The 20,638-nt window shown below is 49.4% G+C and overlaps 1 protein-coding gene across 6 annotated transcripts in view; it reads left to right on the top strand.

Moving 5' to 3' along the window:
- kidins220a (kinase D-interacting substrate 220a) overlaps positions 1-20,638 on the top strand; it is a 116,207-nt gene that overhangs the window by 46,793 nt on the left and 48,776 nt on the right. For all 6 annotated transcript variants that reach the window (XM_014210197.3, XM_082955626.1, XM_082955625.1 and 3 more), the window contains exons 20-23: positions 9,389-9,629; positions 10,341-10,429; positions 12,554-12,698; positions 12,843-13,005. In XM_014210197.3, coding sequence (XP_014065672.3) covers positions 9,389-9,629; positions 10,341-10,429; positions 12,554-12,698; positions 12,843-13,005 — 638 coding nt within the window. The remainder of the gene's footprint in view (positions 1-9,388; positions 9,630-10,340; positions 10,430-12,553; positions 12,699-12,842; positions 13,006-20,638) is intronic.

Genomic DNA, 20,638 nt, shown 5'->3' with positions numbered 1-20,638 from the left:
GCGCCGGAGAAGAAGGCAGACCTTTTACGTGCCACCAGCCGATTTTGTTAGTTTATTTCCGTTGTTTGTAACTTATTTATTTTTTTAAAACTTATTTTGTACATAATGTTGCTGCTTTTGTCTCTTATGACCAAAAATAACTTCTAGACATCAGGACTGCGATTACACACCACAGACTAGCAGAATCCTTTTTCTTCTTTCGCGACTCTGACGTGCTCGACGCGAAAGATATACTGCTTCCTCGGGAACAGGCCCCGATCCCCGGGATCTGCATGAAGAGGGGGTGGAGAAAGAGGGGCCGAAGAGCGGGCTGCCTTCTGAGAATTCGTAGGTGATCGAATAAACCCCCACTCCATTCTGCTAGCAAATGTGCAATCCTTGGAGAATTAAATAGACTTTTACGCGGAAGATTAAACAACCAACGGGACATTAAACACTGTAACATCTCATGCTTCACAGAGATGTGGCTGAACAACGACAATATCAACATACAGCTGGCTGGCTATACGATGTACCGGCAGGATAGTACAGCAGCTTCTGGTAAGACGAGGGGCGGCGAACTAGCGAACTAGCGAACTATGTATTTTTGTAAATAACAGCTGGTGCACAATATCTAAGGAAGTCTCGAACTATTGCTCGCCAGAGGTAGAGTATCTCATGATAAGCTGTAGACCACACTACCTACCAAGAGTTTTCATCTGTATTCTTCGTAGCTGTTTACATACCACCACAGACTGAGGCTGGCACTAAGACGGCATTGCATGAGCTGTATTCCACCATAAGCAAACAAGAAAACGCTCACCCAGAGGCAGCGCTCCTAGTAGCCGGGGACTTTAATGCAGGGAAACTTAGATCCATTTTACCAAATTTCTATCAGCATGTTAAATGTGCAACCAGAGGAAAAAGAACTTTGGACCACCTATACTCCACATACAGAGACGCATACAAAGCTCTCCCTCGCCCTCCATTTGTAAAATCTGACCATAATTCTATCCTCTTGATTCCTGCTTACAAGCAAATATAAAGTAGGAAGCACCAGTGACTAGATCAATAAAAAAATGGTCAGATGAAGCAGATGCTAAGCTACAGGACTGTTTTGCGAGCACAGACTGGAATATGTTCCTGGATTCCTCCGATGGTATTGAGGAGTACACCACATCAGTCATTGGCTTCATCAATAAGTGCATCGACGACGTCGTCCCCACAGTGACTGTACGTACACCCCAACCGGAAGCCATGGGTCACAGGCAGCATCTGCACTGAGCTAAAGGCTAGAACTGGCACTTTCAAGGAGCAGGACTCTAACCCAGAAGCTTATAAGACATCCTGCTATGCCCTCCGATGAACCATCAAACAAGCAAAGCTTTAATACAGGACTAAGATCAAATCATACTACACCGGCTCTGATGCTCGTCGGATGTGGCAGGGCTTGCAAACCATTACAGACTACAAGGGGAAGCACAGCCGAGAGCTGCCCAGTGACACAAGCCTACCAGACGAGCTAACCTACTTCTATGCTTGCTTCGAGGCAAATAACACTGAAACATGCATGAGAGCACCAGCTGCATGAGAGCACCACCAAAGAAAGTTCTTTGTTTCTGGCCATTTTGAGCCTGTAATCGAACCCAAAAAATGCTGATGCTCCACATACTCAACTAGTCTAAAGAAGACCAGTTTTATTGCTTCTTTAATCAGGACAACAGCTTTCAGCTGTGCTAACATAATTGCAAAGGGGTTTTCTAATGATCAATTAGCTCACACAAGTTTATAATTTTAAAAGGCTAATACAACGTGCCATTGGAACACAGGAGTGATGGTTGCTGATAATGGGCCTCTGTACGTGTATGTAGATATTCCATAAAAAATCAGCCGTTTCCAGCTACAATAGTCATTTACAACATTAACAATGTCTACACTGTATTTCTGATCAATTTGATGTTATTTTAATGGACAAAACATTTGCTTTTCTTTCACAAACAAGGACATTTCTAGGTGACCCAAGTCTTTTGAACAGTGGTGTGTGTGTGTGTGTGTGTGTGTGTGTGTAAACACTTAAAAAAAAAAAAACTTTGCTAGGTAGCGTTAGCTAGTGCTAGCCGGCTGTACCTGCGCCACAACTCTGGTAGTTTTCATTGTATAGCTTGTTCTCCAATTTTTTAAATAGTGAGCCAACATGTTTTCAGCTATTTTATTTCCAAAACAAATTTTCTCATGCTCTCTCGTCTCTCTGCAGCAGACATATACAGAGCAATATATTTGGAACATCAAATCGCAATAAAATCATAGTATCAAGTCACATTACCAAGATTGACCTTTCAAAGCCTCTTGCATAAAGCAATAATTGTATGGACTATGGACACAGCGCATACAGTAGCCATCCTCTTTAAGCCTCCCCTATACCCCAGAGTTCAAATTCCTCTTCCCAGCTGGAGTAATAGAATTTCCTCCAGCTAAATGTTATTATTTGGGGAAGAGTAATCCCTCTAGTAGTTTGGCAGCCTCCTATGTGCTAATGAAATGTTCTGTGCAAACGAACCAACACCTCGCCTCCCTCTGAGCTAACTTTCTTATTTTTAATATGAATATTAGAAAATTGGATTTTTCAGCAAAGTAAATATTTTTCCATTTTGTTAATGTAGATGTATGATATTACAGAGCTATTGTCACACCCTGACCATAGAGAGCCCTTGGTTCTCTATGGTGTTTAGGTCAGAGCGTGACAAGGGGGGTGTTCTAGTCATTCTATTTCTATGTTGGTGAGTTGTATGCTTCCCAATTAGAGGCAGCTGGTAATCGTTGCCTCTAATTGGGGATCATATTTAGGAAGCCCTTTCTCCCACCTGCTTTGTGGGATATTGTTTCAGTTAGTGCCCATGTGTGCGCTGTACTTCACGTTTGTTGGATGTTTTGTTTCATTGTGAATTAAAATTGTGGAACTCAACTCACGCTGTGCCTTGGTCCGCTCTGTACGACGATCGTGACAGAATATCCCACCTCACAAGGACCAAGCAGCGTGTGACGGAGGTAAAGGAGTTTTGGACCTGGGAAGAAATCATGGGAGGACACGAGACCCTTCCTTGGCGGGAGTCGCTGAGGACTCAGGAAGGACAGCGACAACGCCAGGGACCGCGGCCACAGAAACCCCAAGATTCTTTTTGGGGGGAGGCACGAGGGGTGGTCAGCCGAGCCAAGGAGAGAGCCAGAGCCCGCCTGGGAGTCGATGGAGCAGTGTGAGGAGGGATATCGGAGAATGATGTTGGCTAGGAGTATGCTGCAGCGCAGGCGTGCTGAAGAGCGTGACACCAGTCCAGTGCCATCTGCGCCGGCTTCACGCACCAGGCCTCCAGTGAGCCTTCTCATCCCGGTACGTCCTGTGTCGGATCCTCGCACTCGCCCTGAAGAGCGGGTCATCAGTCCGGTGCCACCTGTGCTGGCACCAGACCTCCAGTGCGCCTCCCAAGTCCGGTACATCCTGTGCCAGCTCCCCGCACTCGCCCTGAAGAGCGTGTCATCAGTCCGGTGCCAGCTGTGACGGCTCCACGCACCAGGCCTCCAGTGCGCTTCCCCAGCCCGGGACGTCCTGTGCCGGCTCCCCGCACTCGTCCACCAGTGCGTGTGTACAGCCCGGAACTTCCAGCGACGGTCTACAGCCCGGAACTTCCAGCGACGGTCTACAGCCCGGAACTTCCAGCGACGGTCTACAGCCCGGAACTTCCAGCGACGGTCTACAGCCCGGAGCCTCCAGCGACGGTCTACAGCCCGGAGCCTTCTTCTGCGCCGGTGCCTAGTCCAGGCAAGGCGTCCAGTCCCGCTCCATGGCCGGAGCCTTCCTCTGTGCCGGTGCCCAGCCCAGGCACGGCGTCCAGTCCCGCTCCATGGCCGGAGCCTTCTTCTGCGCCGGTGCCCAGTCCAGGCACGGCGTCCAACCCAGTTCCATGGCCGGAACCCTCCACTGCGCCGGTGCCCAGTCCAGGCACGGCGTCCAGTCCCGCTCCATGGCCGGAACCCTCCTCTGCGCCGGTGCCCAGTCCAGGCACGGCGTCCAGTCCCGCTCCATGGCCGGAGCCTTCCTTTGCGCCGGTGCCCAGTCTAGGCACGGCGGCCAACCCAGTTCCATGGCCGGAGTCCTCCTCTGCGCCGGTGCCCAGTCCAGGCACGGCATCCAGTACCGCTCCAAGGCTGGAGCCTTCCTCTGCGCCGATGTCCAGGCACGGCGTTCAGCCAGGCGCCATGGCCGGATCCGGGGTCTGGTCGGGGGCTACGACCCACCGACACTAGTCACCCCCCCACCCTCCCCATCTGGTTTCAGGTTTTGCGGCCAGAGTCCGCACCTTTGGGGGGGGTACTGCCATGCCCTGACCATAGAGAGCCCTTGGTTCTCTATGGTGTTTAGGTCAGAGCATGACAAGGGGGGTGTTCTAGTCATTCTATTTCTATGTTGGTGAGTTGTATGCTTCCCAATTAGAGGCAGCTGGTAATCGTTGCCTCTAATTGGGGATCATATTTAGGAAGCCCTTTCTCCCACCTGCTTTGTGGGATATTGTTTCAGTTAGTGCCTATGTGCGCGCTGTACTTCACGTTTGTTGGATGTTTTGTTGTTTTTGTTGTTTCACTGTGAATTAAAATTATGTGGAACTCAACTCACGCTGCGCCTTGGTCCACTCTGTACGACGATCGTGACAGCTATATTCATATGATGATATGAGGACATAGATATGAATAGGAGGGGTTGGAATAGATACAGAATGAGTGATTATCAAGTATAATTAAATTACAGGGACAAACACAGTATAAGCAGATAGTTGTTTTGTTGTGGACACACAAACACACACCGCCCGAGGGTGGTTTGTCCTGTGGCTAATAGACTGTAAATGGAGCACAAATCAGGATCCTGTGACACTTCGACAATGTCTCTCATCAGGCTTGGAATGTGTGTGTGTGTGTGTGTGTGTGTGTGTGTGTGTGTGTGTGTGTGACGCGCTGTCGACCATCAGGTTCCATCATAGTAATTTAGAGGGGTCTTCAACCTTTTCTTTCCTAGGGACCCCTTCCCAGGCAAACCGGTGACCCAGGGACCCCGATCATACATTAGCAACAATAGAAATCTTCACATTTGTCTTATCAGGTGAAAGATAATGGCAAGGAGAAGTAATCAACATTTTAACCCTATCAGTCCCAAGACCCCAGCAAAAATCTACTTTTCATTTATCTGACTTTGATTTATCTGCATGTCCAACCCTTGTACACAAAAGTATGTAAACACCCATTCAATTAGTGGATTCGGCTATTTCAGCCATGCCCATTGCTGGCAGGTGTATAACATCTAGCACACAGCCATGCATTATCCATAGACAAACATTGGCAGTAGAATGGCCCGTACTGAAGAGCTCAGTGACTTTCAATGTGGCACCGTCATAGGATGCCACCTTTCCAACAGTTCGTTAAATTTCTGCCCTGCTAGAGCTGCCTCGGCACTGTAAGTGCTGTTATTGTGAAGTGGAAACGTCTAGGAGCAACAACGGCTCAGCCGCGAAGTGGTAGGCCACACAAGCTCACAGAACGGGACCGATGAAGCACGTAGCGCATAAAAATCGCCTGTCCTTGGTTGCAACACTCACTACCAAGTTCCAAACTGCCTCTGGAAGCAACGTCAGCACAATAACCGTCCGTTTCCATGGCCGAGCATCCGCACCCAAGTCTAAGATCACCATGCACAATGCCAAGCGTCGGCTGGAGTGGTGTAAAGCTCGCAGACAGAAATGGTTTGTACAGAAATGGTTTGTCGAGATCAGTGTGGAAGAACTTGACTGGCCTGCAGAGTCCTGACCTCAACCCCATCGAATACCTTTGATATGAATTGGAACGCCGACTGCGAGCCAGGCCTAATTGCCCAACATCAGTGCCCGAACTCTGCAGCAGTGTTCCAACATCTAGTGGAAAGCTTTCCCAGAAGAGTGGAGGCTGCTATAGCAGCAAAGGGGGGACCAACTCCATATTAATGTCCATGATTTTGGAATGAGACGTTCGATGAGCAGGTGTCCACATACCTTGGGCCATGTAGAGTATTTAGCCTCACAATGAAATGTTTTACAATTTTCTTTGCAGGACAACTAGGGATACAAGTAGAACACAAAACAATTTGATAAACAGTTGCATTCGTGAGTTTTATGGACAAATGTCAATATAAAAAAGTCAACCAAAGCAAGAAATTATACAAACGAATTTATATGAATGCTGTAAGTACAGAAATGGTTTGCTCAATGGGAAATGAATATCCAACTAGTTAGTGACAACTGTTTGGAATTTTGAGTTTGTGACAGCAAATATGTGAGATTTATTACAGTATTATAGACACTTTGTCCTGAGATTTCCTATGTTCCTCTATGTAGAAGAACCCCTTACCTTCTAACGACTCTTGTGTAGCTTGTGAGCGTCATAGAGCACAGTATGTTACATGTTCGTGAGAGTCTGTAGCTTAATAGTTTGTAGCTTAAACCATTCGGACTCTACAGACGTTTTGGTAAAAGACCCGGCCCGGGCCCCTTCGGGATCTACCCTTGTCTCACAACCACTGCTCTAGTTCAACCCCCGTTAATCACACAGATGATTGGAGAAATAGACAAATCCACTGGTATAACCTAGAAGTTTGTTGCTCAAACACACAATATTTAAAAGGGGTTAGAAGTCCAAAACGCGCCGGCATTACAGTGGGACTCATTGGGTTAAAATAAATAGATTTGGTAGATCAGTTTTCATTATTTTGACCTCTCCACATTATAATTGGAAGAGGAAGTGTAAACTCTAACATGGCCTATAAGCTTGGATGGTAACTCCAAACACATTTTCACTAAGAGAAGCTGGTTAAACAGTGGTTAGCCATGTGTTAGCCAAAATTGTATTTCCCAGTCAAGAAAGCTTACCAGCAGCCTGCGGCACTATAGCTTTTAATGCAAACTATTAAGATCTACAGTGCATTTGGAAAGTATTCAGACCCCTTGACTTTTTCCACATTTTGTTACGTTACAGCCTTATTGTAAAATGGATTAAACATTTTTTTCCCCTTATTCATCTACAAACAATACCCCATAATGACAAAGCGAAAACAGGTTTTGACATTTTTGCAAATGTATTAAAAATAAAAAACATATGCCTTATTTTCATATGTATTCAGACCCTTTGCTATGAGACTCGAAATTGAGCTCAGGTGCATTCTGTTCCATTGACCATACTTGAGATGTTTCTACAACATGATTGGAGACCACCTGTGGTAAATGCAATTGATTGGACATGATTTGGAAAGGCACACACCTGTTTTATATAAGGTCCTGCAGTTGACAGTCAGAGTTAAAACCAAGCCATGAGGTCGAAGGAATTGTCTGTAGAGCTCCGAGACATGATTGTGTCGAGGCACAGATCTGGGGAAGGGTACCAAAACATTTCTGCAGTATTGATGGTCCCCAAGAACACAGTGGCCTCCATCATTCTTAAATGGAAGAAGTTTGGAACCACCAAGACTCTTCCTAGAGCTGGCTGCCTGGTCAAACTTGGTCAGGGAGGTGACCAAGAACCTGATGGTCACTGACAGAGCTCCAGAGTTCCTCTGTGGAGGAAGGACAACCATCTCTGCAGCACTCCACCAACCAGGCCTGTATGGTAGAGTGGCCAGACGGAAGCCACTCCTCAGTAAAAGGCACATGACTGCCCGCTTGGAGTTTGCCAAAAGGCACCTAAAGACTCTTTGGCCTGAATGCCAAGCGTCACGTCTGGAAGAAACCTGGCACCATCATTACGGTGAAACGTGGTGGCAGCATCATGCTGTGGGGATGTTTTTCAGCGGCAGGGACTGGGAGACTAGTCAGGATCTAGGAAAAGATGAACAGAGTAAAGTACAGAGATATCCTTGATGAGAACCTGCTCCAAAGCACTCAAGACCTCAGACTGGGGGAAAGGTTCACCTTCCAACAGGACAATGACCCTGAGCAGACAGCCAAGACAATGCACGAGTGGCTTTGGGACACGTCTCTGAATGTCCTTGAGTGACCCAGCCAGAGCCCAGACTTGAACCTGATTGTACATCTCTGGAGAGACCTAAAAATAGCTGTGCAGCTATGCTCCCCATCCAACCTGGATCTGCAGAGAAGAATGGGAGAAACTCCCCAAATACAGGTGTGCCAAGCTGGTAGCGTCGCTCCCAAGAAGGCTGTAATCGCTGCCAAAGGTGTTTCAACAAAGTACCGAGTGAAGGGTCTGAATACTTACAGTACCAGTCAAAAGTTTGGACACACCTACTCATTCCAGATTTTTTATTTTATTATTTTCTAAATCATTTGGTTTTCAACAGGACAATGACCAAACACACCTCCAGGCTGTGTAAGGGCTATTTGACCAAGGAGAGTGATGGAGTGCTGCATCAGATGACCTGGCCTCCACAATCACCTGACCTCAACTAAATTTGAGATGGTTTGGGATGAGTTGGACCGCAGAGTGAAGGAAAATCAGCCAACATGTGCTCAGCATATGTGGGAACTCCTTCAAGACTGTTGGAAAAGCATTCCAGGTGAAGCTGGTGGAGAGAATTGCAAGAGTGTGCAAAACTGTCATCAAGGCAAAGAATTGGTGGCTACTTTGAAGAAACTAAAATGTATTTAGATTTGTTTAACACTTTTTTGGTTACTACATGATTCCATATGTGTTGTTCCATATTTTTGATGTCTTCACTATTATTCTAAAATGTAGAAAATAGTAAAAATAAACAAAAACCCTTGAATGAGTAGGTGTGTCAACTTTTGACTAGTACTGTATGTAAATGTGATATTTCAGTTTTTTACATTTAATGCATTTGAAAAATTTTCAAAAACCCTGCTTTACCTTTTCATTATGGGGTATTGTGTGTAGATTGATGAGGGGGGAAAAATCTATTTGATCAATTTTAGAATAAGTCTGTAACGTAACAAAATGTGGAAAAAGTCAAGGGGTCTGAATACTTTCTGAATGCACTGTATATTCGTGGGTGCTTTTTCAAGGCCTATGTCAGAGGGTCGCAGACCCCCGGTTGAATACCCCTGATTTAGAGACAACTAGTAGGGAGGCCCCCTATTTGAATTACTGTTGCATGTCCCTTTAGAAACAGAATGTGGTCAACAGAAATGTGACCCACAAACTCAACCTAACAAGATACTACAAGTTATAGCCACAGTTTACAGATATTAACAAGGTGATGTCAAGTTGTTTTTGTTCCCCAGTTGTGTGTATGACCACACTATAAATCTGACACAAGGTTCACCCTCAAATGATTTCAGGCTTTTATCATTCCAATAAATTCACTACAGATGAGCAGTAGTGGATTATCCCAGGTCTAAATCCTCCTCCTATTCCCCTCCTCCACCAGGTGAGGGTGCTGTTCTCCAAAGGCCCCTTCATCTCCATCTTTGCCAGCGACCCCCACATCATCATCAAGGCCATCAACCAGAACCTGAACAGCGTGCTCAGGGACTCCAACATCAACGGCCACGACTACATGAGGAACATCGTCCACCTACCTGTTTTCCTCAACAGCCGGGGGCTAAGCACGACCAGGAAGCTGTGCATGGCCGCCCCCACCTCCAACGGAGACCTGGCCAACCCTGAGGGTACACAAGACATATGCATGGCATTTGTCACGCAAACATGAAAACGCACACACACATAGGCCAGTGTTTCTTAATCCTGGTTCTGGGGACCCCAAAGGGTGCACATTTTTGTTAGGGTAAAAAATATAATGTGCATCAATTTGGGTCCCGTGGACCAGGATTAGGAAACACTGACATCCCTGTGGGTCCTGTCGACCAGGATTAGGAAACACTGACATCCCTGTGGGTCCTGTCGACCAGGATTAGGAAACACTGACGTCCCTTTGGGTCCTGTCGACCAGGATTAGGAAACACTGACGTCCCTTTGGGTCCTGTCGACCAGGATTAGGAAACACTGACGTCCCTTTGGGTCCTGTCGACCAGGATTAGGAAACACTGACGTCCCTTTGGGTCCTGTCGACCAGGATTAGGAAACACTGATGTCCCTTTGGGTCCTGTCGACCAGGATTAGGAAACACTGATGTCCCTTTGGGTCCTGTCGACCAGGATTAGGAAACACTGACGTCCCTTTGGGTCCTGTCGACCAGGATTAGGAAACACTGACATAGGCATAGAGTAGACACACACACACACACTTGCGTATTCTGACTTGCTGTAGGAAATGGTAATAATATATCGTGAATAGGTTGGTTCTTAAAATTAGGTGTTGTGATGAGACATCCCTGATGGTACTGTCTCTTTTTCTCTCTCCTTTTCCATTCCTCTTCACAGGCTGGCATGAGGAGATGGACAGGAACCTATCCTCAAACAGTCTGGGGGATCAGGCCAAGTTTGGCAGCAAGACGGCCCTCAACCGCAGGGTAAGCTCTTTCAGCCAGCCAACCCTCTCCATGCCCAGGCTGGACCATAGATCTACCTGCAGAGGTCCTGTAGACCGGCGGAGTTCTGGCACAAAGACAAGTGATACAACAAGGAACATAAGGAGATTGGGCGTCTGTGCGGGCAATGAAAGCTCAGTAAACGCATCAAAATGATGCCTCTGAAGTGGTGTTTATGCTTCTTTTCCCATAGACACAGCTAGAGAAGACTAACATAGAAAGGGTGAGATAATGCACTTAAACCCACAGGCCCGGGGGTGTAGCTAGCTTCCTCTAGCCTTGCGGTGAACATAGTGGAGAGGGGTGGAGGAGGTCGGGAGCAAAAGAGCCTGTCCCCATCGCCGAGGAGTCTCTGCCTGGTAATTGATGTAATGTCTGTTTATCCTTCCTGCTGCGATGCCACACTGCCTAATGACAGGGAGGAGCAGCAGTGGGTCCCAGTGACAAAACGCTGGCATCGGTGGCTGCTGGCGGGAGGCTAAGTGGCCCTGCCTGCTTCCCCCTGCGAGGACCCCGTTTTGTTTGTTTATCTGTTTGTTTGTTTGTTTGGGCGTCTGATTTATTTGCCTGGTTTTTTTTGTCTTTATTTTCCTTGGGTCCCTTTTTTATTTCAGCGCCCACTTCTTTTTGTTTGCCCTCTCTGGCGGTTTCTTGGCTGCCAAGAAGGCAGTGAGTGGGTCTCTTCACAAGTGGAGCTAAGAAGGATGGAAGGATGGAGGGAGAGAAAAAGCTCTGTCTCTCGGCTACTTAATTGCGGAGTTGTGGATCTTTAGCCTTCCAAGATGGCAGGGGAGGGGAAGTGAGGGAGGGAGGCAGGCCAGGCGAGCTCAGACTTGTAAACAGTATTGGCGCTGGGCTCTGGGCTGATGTTAGCTCAAAGTAAGTTTGCTTGTTTGGAGGAAAGATTCCAACTCTTACAGCAGTTTTTCAACATTCAGAGTTCAACAATTTCTCCTGATGGTCTGGTTATACAGAAAAACAAATCAATAAAACAACGATCAACTTTCACCAATCATATTTCACTCTTTGAGCATGTCCAATGCATCTAAGTAAGGATCAACAGAGAGCCAATCACCTCCTTTCTGAACCAATACTGGCTATACGCGCTCTCCCTACCAGTGAGGTCGTCACAAGGCAGGCATTAAGTCCACATCAAAGTCCGCTTAGTGCCTGGTGGTGGTGTTCTGAGTGCTTGTGACCTGACGAACGCTCTCATATTTACAGCATTGCTGCACCGTTCAGCAAGCCGCACCTATTGTGGTCCTCCAGACAGCATTCCACTCATTTTGGACTCACAGACAATCCAGAAAAGAGGTGAGATGTAGTCTCAATACATAGTTTAGTCTTTGCTTGAGACACAGACCCCAGGAAGCGTAGCTGTGGCTATTGTAACAGCTAGTGGGAATCCAAATATCAAACTTTGACCCAGCTGTGTAAGGACAGTGGCTGTGGACAGCTGATGCCTCTGTCTTGGTAGCACACAGTGTATATCCGTGCGTCCAGCCCTGGACATGCCCTGTCGAGCTCATCTGAGATCTCCAGTCTGTTAATTGGGCCCAGTAACAGAGCTGCTTGTGTGTTGGTGGGTAGGGGATGGGTGTTGGGAAAACAAGGATGGAAGGAGGAAGAGACGGGACTCCGGGACTAGAGGTCACACACCCAGGGAGCCGCTTGTCACAAGGTGCACGGCACGCCACGGGGGGATGTCATCATGAGACTGCCACAAAACTGTCACGTGGTCAAGTGAATTGTAGAACACAGGGCAGGTCAAACGAGGCCAGTGCTTGCTGTAAATAAATGTTACTATCATTTTGATATGTAAAGCAAACACATAATATACTCTCTGTGGCCAGTTTATTAGCTATACCACCCCGTTCACAAAAATGGTTCGCTCCTGCAGACAGTGAGTCATGTGGCCGTGGCTTGCTATATAAAGCAGGCAGACAGGCATTGAGGCATTCAGTTACTGTTCGATTGAACGTTAGAATGGGAAAAATGAGTGACCTAAGCAAAAATGACTTACTGACTGGTTTGTGGAAAGACCAAGGGCTAATCCAAGTATAAACATGAGGTATTGTGTGTGTGTGTGTGTGTGTGTGCGTGTAGGACACGTACCGCAGGAGGCAGATGCAGAGGACTGTTACCAGACAGATGTCCTTTGACCTGACCAAGCTGCTGGTCACTGAGGACTGGTTCAGTGACATCAGCCCCCAGACCATGAGGAGGCTCCTGAACATCGTCTCTGTCACAGGTAACACATCACCTATTAGATTACCTTTATATCACCCAAGGGGGAGAGTCGACTACTCCCAGCATGGCACTTATTATCGGAAGGGGAGTAGTAGGTGTTTCAACCAACATACCAACGTCACTTCTCATTGGTCCATATTTCAAGGACGTCTGCTGAGGGCCAATCAGATCATATTTAACTGGGATCGTCTGGCGTCGTGGATCAACCTGACGGAAGAGTGGCCCTACAGGACCTCCTGGCTCATCCTCTTCCTGGAGGAGACCGACGGCATCTCAGACCAGATCCCCCTGAAGACCATCTACGAGAGGTACGTACACACACATCTGTACTCAAACAAGCACGCATGTACAGGAAGACATACACACACACACAGGCAGACACTCACGTTTTAGACTATTTCCGAAAGGTTCTTTTTGCACCACACACACGCAAGTCTCAAAATCGAAGATGAATAATGAAATGTGATGTACAAATCATGTTGACCAGTAGGTGGCAGCAGATGATCTTCCAGTACATCATATAGGAAGGAGTAAGTCACCTATATGCTTCTGTGAGCCTACAGCCTAAATAGATCGTTGTTATCGTTGTATTCATATCATGCAGGGAAATGCATGGAAGTAAGAAGTAGCATATCATTATTCATCTGTTGATTTGAATTGATAAAGTGTTAGAAGCACAGCCAATGCTGGTTTAACAAGGCATGAGAGTGTGGACAAGGGGGAGGGAATCAGCACATAGCCTGAGTCATTAGGATTGCTGCTGTTCTTCCCCAATAGTTGGCCTTTAAAGGTTGCACTCTGCCACTCAATCACAATACACTAGCGCCCGGGAGTCCCGGGGCGCTGAAGTGTCACCGACACTCAGTGTCACATAGTCATCGTCACCATCCCCATCCTTCACAGAGATTCTGGATGAATAAATGGCTTTGGACAAATGTATGTGAGGCAGCAATGAGCCTGTAATATACTTGTGCATTAGAAGGGCTCCTTAGCACAAAGCTTTACCTGGGTATTGGGTAGGTATCACCTGAAATGGCCACGTTAGACTACACCCCCATCACTGCATTTTCACCCTTGTCTGTCTCCAAAACGTGACTTACACTGCGTTTGAAATGAATGACCTCTGCAATGGCAGTTTGTGATTAAAGGAAGCCCCAAACGAACATGGATGCCAGGATGAGCCGAGCGGCCCTTATCTGGAGAGAGATCTCCTTATTGATGACGCTGAATCACCTCTTTCTCTTTCTCTCAACTTCTCTTTCTCTCTTTCTCCTTCTCTCTCCTCTCTCTCCTCTCTTGTTCTCTCTCTCCTCCTTTTCCTCCTCTTTCTCTCTTTATCCTTCTCTCTCCTCTCTCTCTTTCTCCTTCTCTCCTCTCTCTCTCTCTCCTTCTCTCTCCTCTCTTTCTCCTCCTCTCTCTTTGTCCTCCTTCTCTCTTTCTCCTTCTCTCTCCTCCTCTTTCTCTCTCTCTTCTCCTTCGCTCTCTCTCCTCCTCTCTTGCGCTCTCTCCTCCTCTCTCGCTCTCTCTCCTCCTCTTTCTTTCTCTTTCTCCTCTTCTCTCTCTCTCCTCCTCTCTCTCTCTCCTCTTTCTTTCTCTCTCTCTCACCTCTTTCTCTCTCACTTCCTCTTTCTCTCTCCTGCTCTTTCTTTCTCTCTCCTCGCCTCTTAATCTCTCTCTCTTTCTCCTTCTCTCTACTCCTCTCTTGTTCTCTCTCCTCCTTTTCCTCCTCTCTCTCTCCTCCTCTCTCTCTCTCTCTCTCTCTCTCTCTTTCTCTCACCTCCTCTTTCTCTCTCCTGCTCTTTCTCTCTCCTGCTCTCTCTTTCTCTTAGGCTCTCTCTCTCTCCTGCTCTCTCTCTCTCTCCTGCTCTCTTAGTCTCTCTCTCTCTCTCTCTCCTCCTCTTTCTCTCTTTCTCTCCTCCTCTTTCTTTCTCTCCTCTTCTTTCTCTCTCCTGCTCTCTCTTTCTCTTAGTCTCTCTCTCCTCCTCTCTCTCTCTCCTCCTCTCTCTCTCACCTCCTCTTTCTCTCTCCTGCTCTCTCTTTCTCTTAGTCTCTCTCTCCTCTCTCTCTCTCTCTCTCTCTCTCTCTCACCTCCTCTTTCTCTCTCTCTCTCACCTCCTCTTTCTCTCTCCTGCTCTCTCTCTCTCTCTCCTGCTCTCTCTTTCTCTTAGTCTCTCTCTCCTCTCTCTCGCTCTCTCTCTCTCCTCCTCTTTCTCTCTCTCCTCCTCTTTCTCTCTTTCTCTCCTCCTCTCTCCTCTCTCTCTCTCTCTCCTCCTCTTTCTCTCCTCCTCTTTCTCTCCTCCTCTTTCTCTCCTCCTCTTTCTCTCCTCCTCTTTCTCTCCTCTCTCTTTTTCTCCTCTCTCTTTTTCTCCTCCTCTTTCTCTCTCTCCTCCTCTTTCTTTCTCTCCTCCTCTTTCTTTCTCTCCTCCTCTTTCTTTCTCTCCTCCTCTTTCTCTCTCTTCTCCTCTCTCTCCTCCTCTTTCTCTCTCCTCTTTCTCTCTCTCTCGCTCTCTCATCTTTCTCTCTCTCTCTCGCTCTCTCCGCCTCTTTCTCGCTCTCCTCTTTCTCTGCTCTCTCTCCTTTCTCTGCTCTCTCTCCTCTCTCTCGTTCTCCTCCTCTTTCTCTCCTCTCTCTCGCTCTCCTCCTCTTTCTCTCCTCTCTCTTGCTCTCCTCCTCTTTCTCTCCTCTCTCTCGCTCTCCTCCTCTTTCTCTCCTCTCTCTCGCTCTCCTCCTCTTTCTCTCCTCTCTCTCGCTCTCCTCCTCTTTCTCTCCTCTCTCTCGCTCTCCTCCTCTTTCTCTCCTCTCTCTCGCTCTCCTCCTCTTTCTCTCCTCTCTCTCGCTCTCTCTCGCTCTCCTCTCTCTCTCTCCCCTCTCTCGCTCTCCTCTCTCTCTTTCACTTCTTTCTCTCTCCTCCGCTCTCACTCGCTCTCTCTCCTCCTCTTTCTTTCGCTCTCTCTCGCCTCCTCTCGCCTCCTCTTTCTCTCTCTCCTCTTTCTCTCTCCTCTTTCTCTCTCTCTCGCTCTCTCTCCTCTTTCTCTCTCTCTCTCGCTTTCTCCTCCTCTTTCTCGCTCTCTCCTCCTCTCTCTCCTCCTCTCTCTCCTCTCTCTCGCTCTCCTTCTCTTTCTCTCCTCTCTCTCGCTCTCCTCCTCTTTCTCTCCTCTCTCTCGCTCTCCTCCTCTTTCTCTGCTCTCTCTCTCCTCTCTCTCGCTCTCCTCCTCTCTCTCTCCTCTCTCTCGCTCTCCTCCTCTCTCTTTCACTTCTTTCTCTCTCCTCCGCTCTCTCTCGCCTCCTCTCTCCTCCTCTTTCTTTCGCTCTCTCTCGCCTCCTCTCTCCTCCTCTTTCTTTCGCTCTCTCTCGCCTCCTCTCTCCTCCTCTTTCTCTCTCCTCCTCGCTCTCCTCTCTCTCGCTCTCCTCTCTCTCGCTCTCCTCTCTCTCGCTCTCCTCTCTCTCGCTCTCCTCCTCTCTCTCTCCTCCTCTTCTCTCCTCTCTCTCTCTCTCCTCCTCTTTCTCGCCTCTCTCTCTCTCTCCTCCTCTTTCTCGCCTCTCTCTCTCTCTCCTCCTCTTTCTCGCCTCTCTCTCTCTCTCCTCCTCTTTCTCGCCTCTCTCTCTCTCTCCTCCTCTTTCTCGCCTCTCTCTCTCTCTCCTCCTCTTTCTCGCCTCTCTCTCTCTCTCCTCCTCTTTCTCGCCTCTCTCTCTCTCTCCTCCTCTTTCTCGCCTCTCTCTCTCTCTCCTCCTCTTTCTCGCCTCTCTCTCTCTCTCCTCCTCTTTCTCGCCTCTCTCCTCCTCTTTCTCGCCTCTCTCCTCCTCTTTCCTCTCTCTCCTCCTCTTTCCTCTCTCTCCTCCTCTTTCCTCTCTCTCCTCCTCTTTCTCGCCTCTCTCTCTCTCCTCCTCTCTCTCGCTCTCCTCCTCTTTCTCGCCTCTCTCTCGCTCTCCTCCTCTTTCTCGCCTCTCTCTCGCTCTCCTCCTCTTCTCTCCTCCTCTTCTCGCCTCTCGCTCTCTCCTCCTCTCTCTCTCGCTCTCCTCCTCTTTCTCTCCTCTCTCTCGCTCTCCTCCTCTCTCGCCTCCGCGTTCTCTCCTCTTTCTCTCCTCTCTCCTCCTCTCTCTCTCTCCTCCTCTTTCTCGCCTCTCTCTCGCTCTCCTCCTCTCTCTCTCGCTCTCCTCCTCTTTCTCTCCTCTCTCTCGCTCTCCTCCTCTTTCTCTCCTCTCTCTCGCTCTCCTCCTCTCTCGCCCTCCGCGTTTCTCTCCTCTTTCTCTCCTCTCTCGCTCTCGTCCTCTTAATCGCCTCACTCTCTCTCCATCCTCTTTCTCGCCTCTCTCTCTCTCCATCCTCTTTCTCGCCTCTCTCTCTCTCCTCCTCTTTCTCGCCTCTCTCTCCTCTCCTCCTCTTTCTCGCCTCTCTCTCTCTCCTCCTCTTTCTCGCCTCTCTCTCTCTCCTCCTCTTTCTCGCCTCTCTCTCTCTCCTCCTCTTTCTCGCCTCTTTCTCGCCTCTCTCTCCTCCTCTTTCTCGCCTCTTTCTCGCCTCTCTCTCCTCCTCTTTCTCTCCTGCCTCTCGCTCTCCTCCTCTTTCTCTCCTCTCTCTCGCTCTCCTCCACTTTCTCTCCTCTCTCTCGCTCTCCTCCACTTTCTCTCCTCTCTCTCGCTCTCCTCCTCTTTCTCTCCTCTCTCTCGCTCTCCTCCTCTTTCTCTCCGCTCTCCTCGCTCTCCTCCTCTTTCTCTCCGCTCTCCTCGCTCTCCTCTCTCTCTCTCCGCTCTCCTCGCTCTCCTCTCTCTCGCTCTCCTCGCTCTCCTCTCTCTCGCTCTCCTCTCGCTCTCCTCTCTCTCCTCTCTCTCGCCTCTCTCTCTCTCTCTCTCCTCCTCTTTCTCTCTCACTCCTCCTCTTTCTTTCTCTCTTTCACTTCTTTCCTCCTCTCTCCTCCTCTTTCTCTCTCCTCCTCCTCTTTCTTTCTCTCTTTCACTTCTTTCCTCCTCTCTCCTCCTCTTTCTCTCTCCTCCTCGCTCTCCTCTCTCTCGCTCTCCTCCTCTCTCTCTCTCCTCCTCTTTCTCTCCTCCTCTCTCTCTCTCCTCCTCTTTCTCGCCTCTCTCTCTCTCTCCTCCTCTTTCTCGCCTCTCTCTCTCTCCTCCTCTTTCTCGCCTCTCTCTCTCTCCTCCTCTTTCTCGCCTCTTTCTCGCCTCTCTCTCCTCCTCTTTCTCTCCTGCCTCTCGCTCTCCTCCTCTTTCTCTCCTCTCTCTCGCTCTCCTCCACTTTCTCTCCTCTCTCTCGCTCTCCTCCACTTTCTCTCCTCTCTCTCGCTCTCCTCCTCTTTCTCTCCTCTCTCTCGCTCTCCTCCTCTTTCTCTCCTCTCTCCTCGCTCTCCTCCTCTTTCTCTCCTCTCTCCTCGCTCTCCTCCTCTTTCTCTCCGCTCTCCTCCTCTTTCTCTCCGCTCTCCTCGCTCTCCTCCTCTTTCTCTCCGCTCTCCTCGCTCTCCTCTCTCTCGCTCTCCTCGCTCTCCTCTCTCTCGCTCTCCTCTCTCTCCTCTCTCTCGCTCTCCTCTCGCTCTCCTCTCTCTCCTCTCTCTCGCCTCTCTCTCTCTCTCTCTCTCCTCCTCTTTCTCTCTCACTCCTCCTCTTTCTTTCTCTCTTTCACTTCTTTCCTCCTCTCTCCTCCTCTTTCTCTCTCCTCCTCGCTCTCCTCTCTCTCGCTCTCCTCCTCTCTCTCTCTCCTCCTCTTTCTCTCCTCTCTCTCTCTCTCCTCCTCTTTCTCGCCTCTCTCTCTCTCTCCTCCTCTTTCTCGCCTCTCTCTCTCTCTCCTCCTCTTTCTCGCCTCTCTCTCTCCTCCTCTCTCTCGCCTCTCCTCCTCTTTCTCGCCTCTCTCTTTCTCTCCGCTCTCCTCGCTCTCCTCTCTCTCTCTCCGCTCTCCTCGCTCTCCTCTCTCTCGCTCTCCTCGCTCTCCTCTCTCTCGCTCTCCTCTCGCTCTCCTCTCTCTCCTCTCTCTCGCCTCTCTCTCTCTCTCTCGCCTCTCTCTCTCTCTCTCTCTCCTCCTCTTTCTCTCTCACTCCTCCTCTTTCTTTATCTCTTTCACTTCTTTCCTCCTCTTTCTTTCTCTCTTTCACTTCTTTCCTCCTCTCTCCTCCTCTTTCTCTCTCCTCCTCGCTCTCCTCTCTCTCGCTCTCCTCCTCTCTCTCTCTCCTCCTCTTTCTCTCCTCCTCTCTCTCTCTCCTCCTCTTTCTCGCCTGTCTCTCTCTCTCCTCCTCTTTCTCGCCTCTCTCTCTCTCCTCCTCTTTCTCGCCTCTCTCTCTCTCCTCCTCTTTCTCGCCTCTTTCTCGCCTCTCTCTCCTCCTCTTTCTCTCCTGCCTCTCGCTCTCCTCCTCTTTCTCTCCTCTCTCTCGCTCTCCTCCACTTTCTCTCCTCTCTCTCGCTCTCCTCCACTTTCTCTCCTCTCTCTCGCTCTCCTCCTCTTTCTCTCCTCTCTCTCGCTCTCCTCCTCTTTCTCTCCTCTCTCCTCGCTCTCCTCCTCTTTCTCTCCTCTCTCCTCGCTCTCCTCCTCTTTCTCTCCGCTCTCCTCCTCTTTCTCTCCGCTCTCCTCGCTCTCCTCCTCTTTCTCTCCGCTCTCCTCGCTCTCCTCTCTCTCGCTCTCCTCGCTCTCCTCTCTCTCGCTCTCCTCTCTCTCCTCTCTCTCGCTCTCCTCTCGCTCTCCTCTCTCTCCTCTCTCTCGCCTCTCTCTCTCTCTCTCTCCTCCTCTTTCTCTCTCACTCCTCCTCTTTCTTTCTCTCTTTCACTTCTTTCCTCCTCTCTCCTCCTCTTTCTCTCTCCTCCTCGCTCTCCTCTCTCTCGCTCTCCTCCTCTCTCTCTCTCCTCCTCTTTCTCTCCTCCTCTCTCTCTCTCCTCCTCTTTCTCGCCTCTCTCTCTCTCTCCTCCTCTTTCTCGCCTCTCTCTCTCCTCCTCTTTCTCGCCTCTCTCTCTCTCCTCCTCTCTCTCGCTCTCCTCCTCTTTCTCGCCTCTCTCTCGCTCTCCTCCTCTTTCTCTCCTCTCTCTCGCTGTCCTCCTCTTTCTCTCCTCTCTCTCGCTGTCCTCCTCTTTCTCTCCTCTCTCCTCCTTCGCTCTCTTTCGTCTCCTCTCTCCTCCTCTCTCTCTCCTCTCTCTCTCTCCTCCTCTTTCTCGCCTCTCTCGCTCTCGTCCTCTTAATCGCCTCACTCTCTCTCCATCCTCTTTCTCGCCTCACTCTCTCTCCATCCTCTTTCTCGCCTCTCTCTATCTCCTCCTCTTTCTCGCCTCTCTCTCTCTCCTCCTCTTTCTCGCCTCTCTCTCTCTCCTCCTCTTTCTCGCCTCTCTCTCTCTCCTCCTCTTTCTCGCCTCTCTCTCTCTCCTCCTCTTTCTCGCCTCTTTCTCGCCTCTCTCTCCTCCTCTTTCTCTCCTGCCTCTCGCTCTCCTCCTCTTTCTCTCCTCTCTCTCGCTCTCCTCCACTTTCTCTCCTCTCTCTCGCTCTCCTCCTCTTTCTCTCCGCTCTCCTCGCTCTCCTCCTCTTTCTCTCCGCTCTCCTCGCTCTCCTCTCTCTCGCTCTCCTCTCTCTCCTCTCTCTCGCTCTCCTCTCGCTCTCCTCTCTCTCCTCTCTCTCGCCTCTCTCTCTCTCTCTCCTCCTCTTTCTCTCTCACTCCTCCTCTTTCTTTCTCTTTCACTTCTTTCCTCCTCTCTCCTCCTCTTTCTCTCTCCTCCTCGCTCTCCTCTCTCTCGCTCTCCTCCTCTCTCTCTCTCCTCCTCTTTCTCTCCTCCTCTCTCTCTCTCCTCCTCTTTCTCGCCTCTCTCTCTCTCTCCTCCTCTTTCTCGCCTCTCTCTCTCTCTCCTCCTCTTTCTCGCCTCTCTCTCTCCTCCTCTTTCTCGCCTCTCTCTCTCTCCTCCTCTTTCTCGCCTCTCTCTCTCTCCTCCTCTTTCTCGCCTCTCTCTCTCTCCTCCTCTTTCTCGCCTCTTTCT

This window comes from Salmo salar, chromosome 09 (assembly GCF_965601325.2).
Source record: "Salmo salar chromosome 09, fSalSal1, whole genome shotgun sequence".
Classification (NCBI taxonomy): Eukaryota; Metazoa; Chordata; class Actinopteri; order Salmoniformes; family Salmonidae; genus Salmo; species Salmo salar.
The sequence above is the reverse complement of the archived record's forward strand: the minus strand, read 5'-3'. Positions and strand labels throughout refer to the sequence as shown.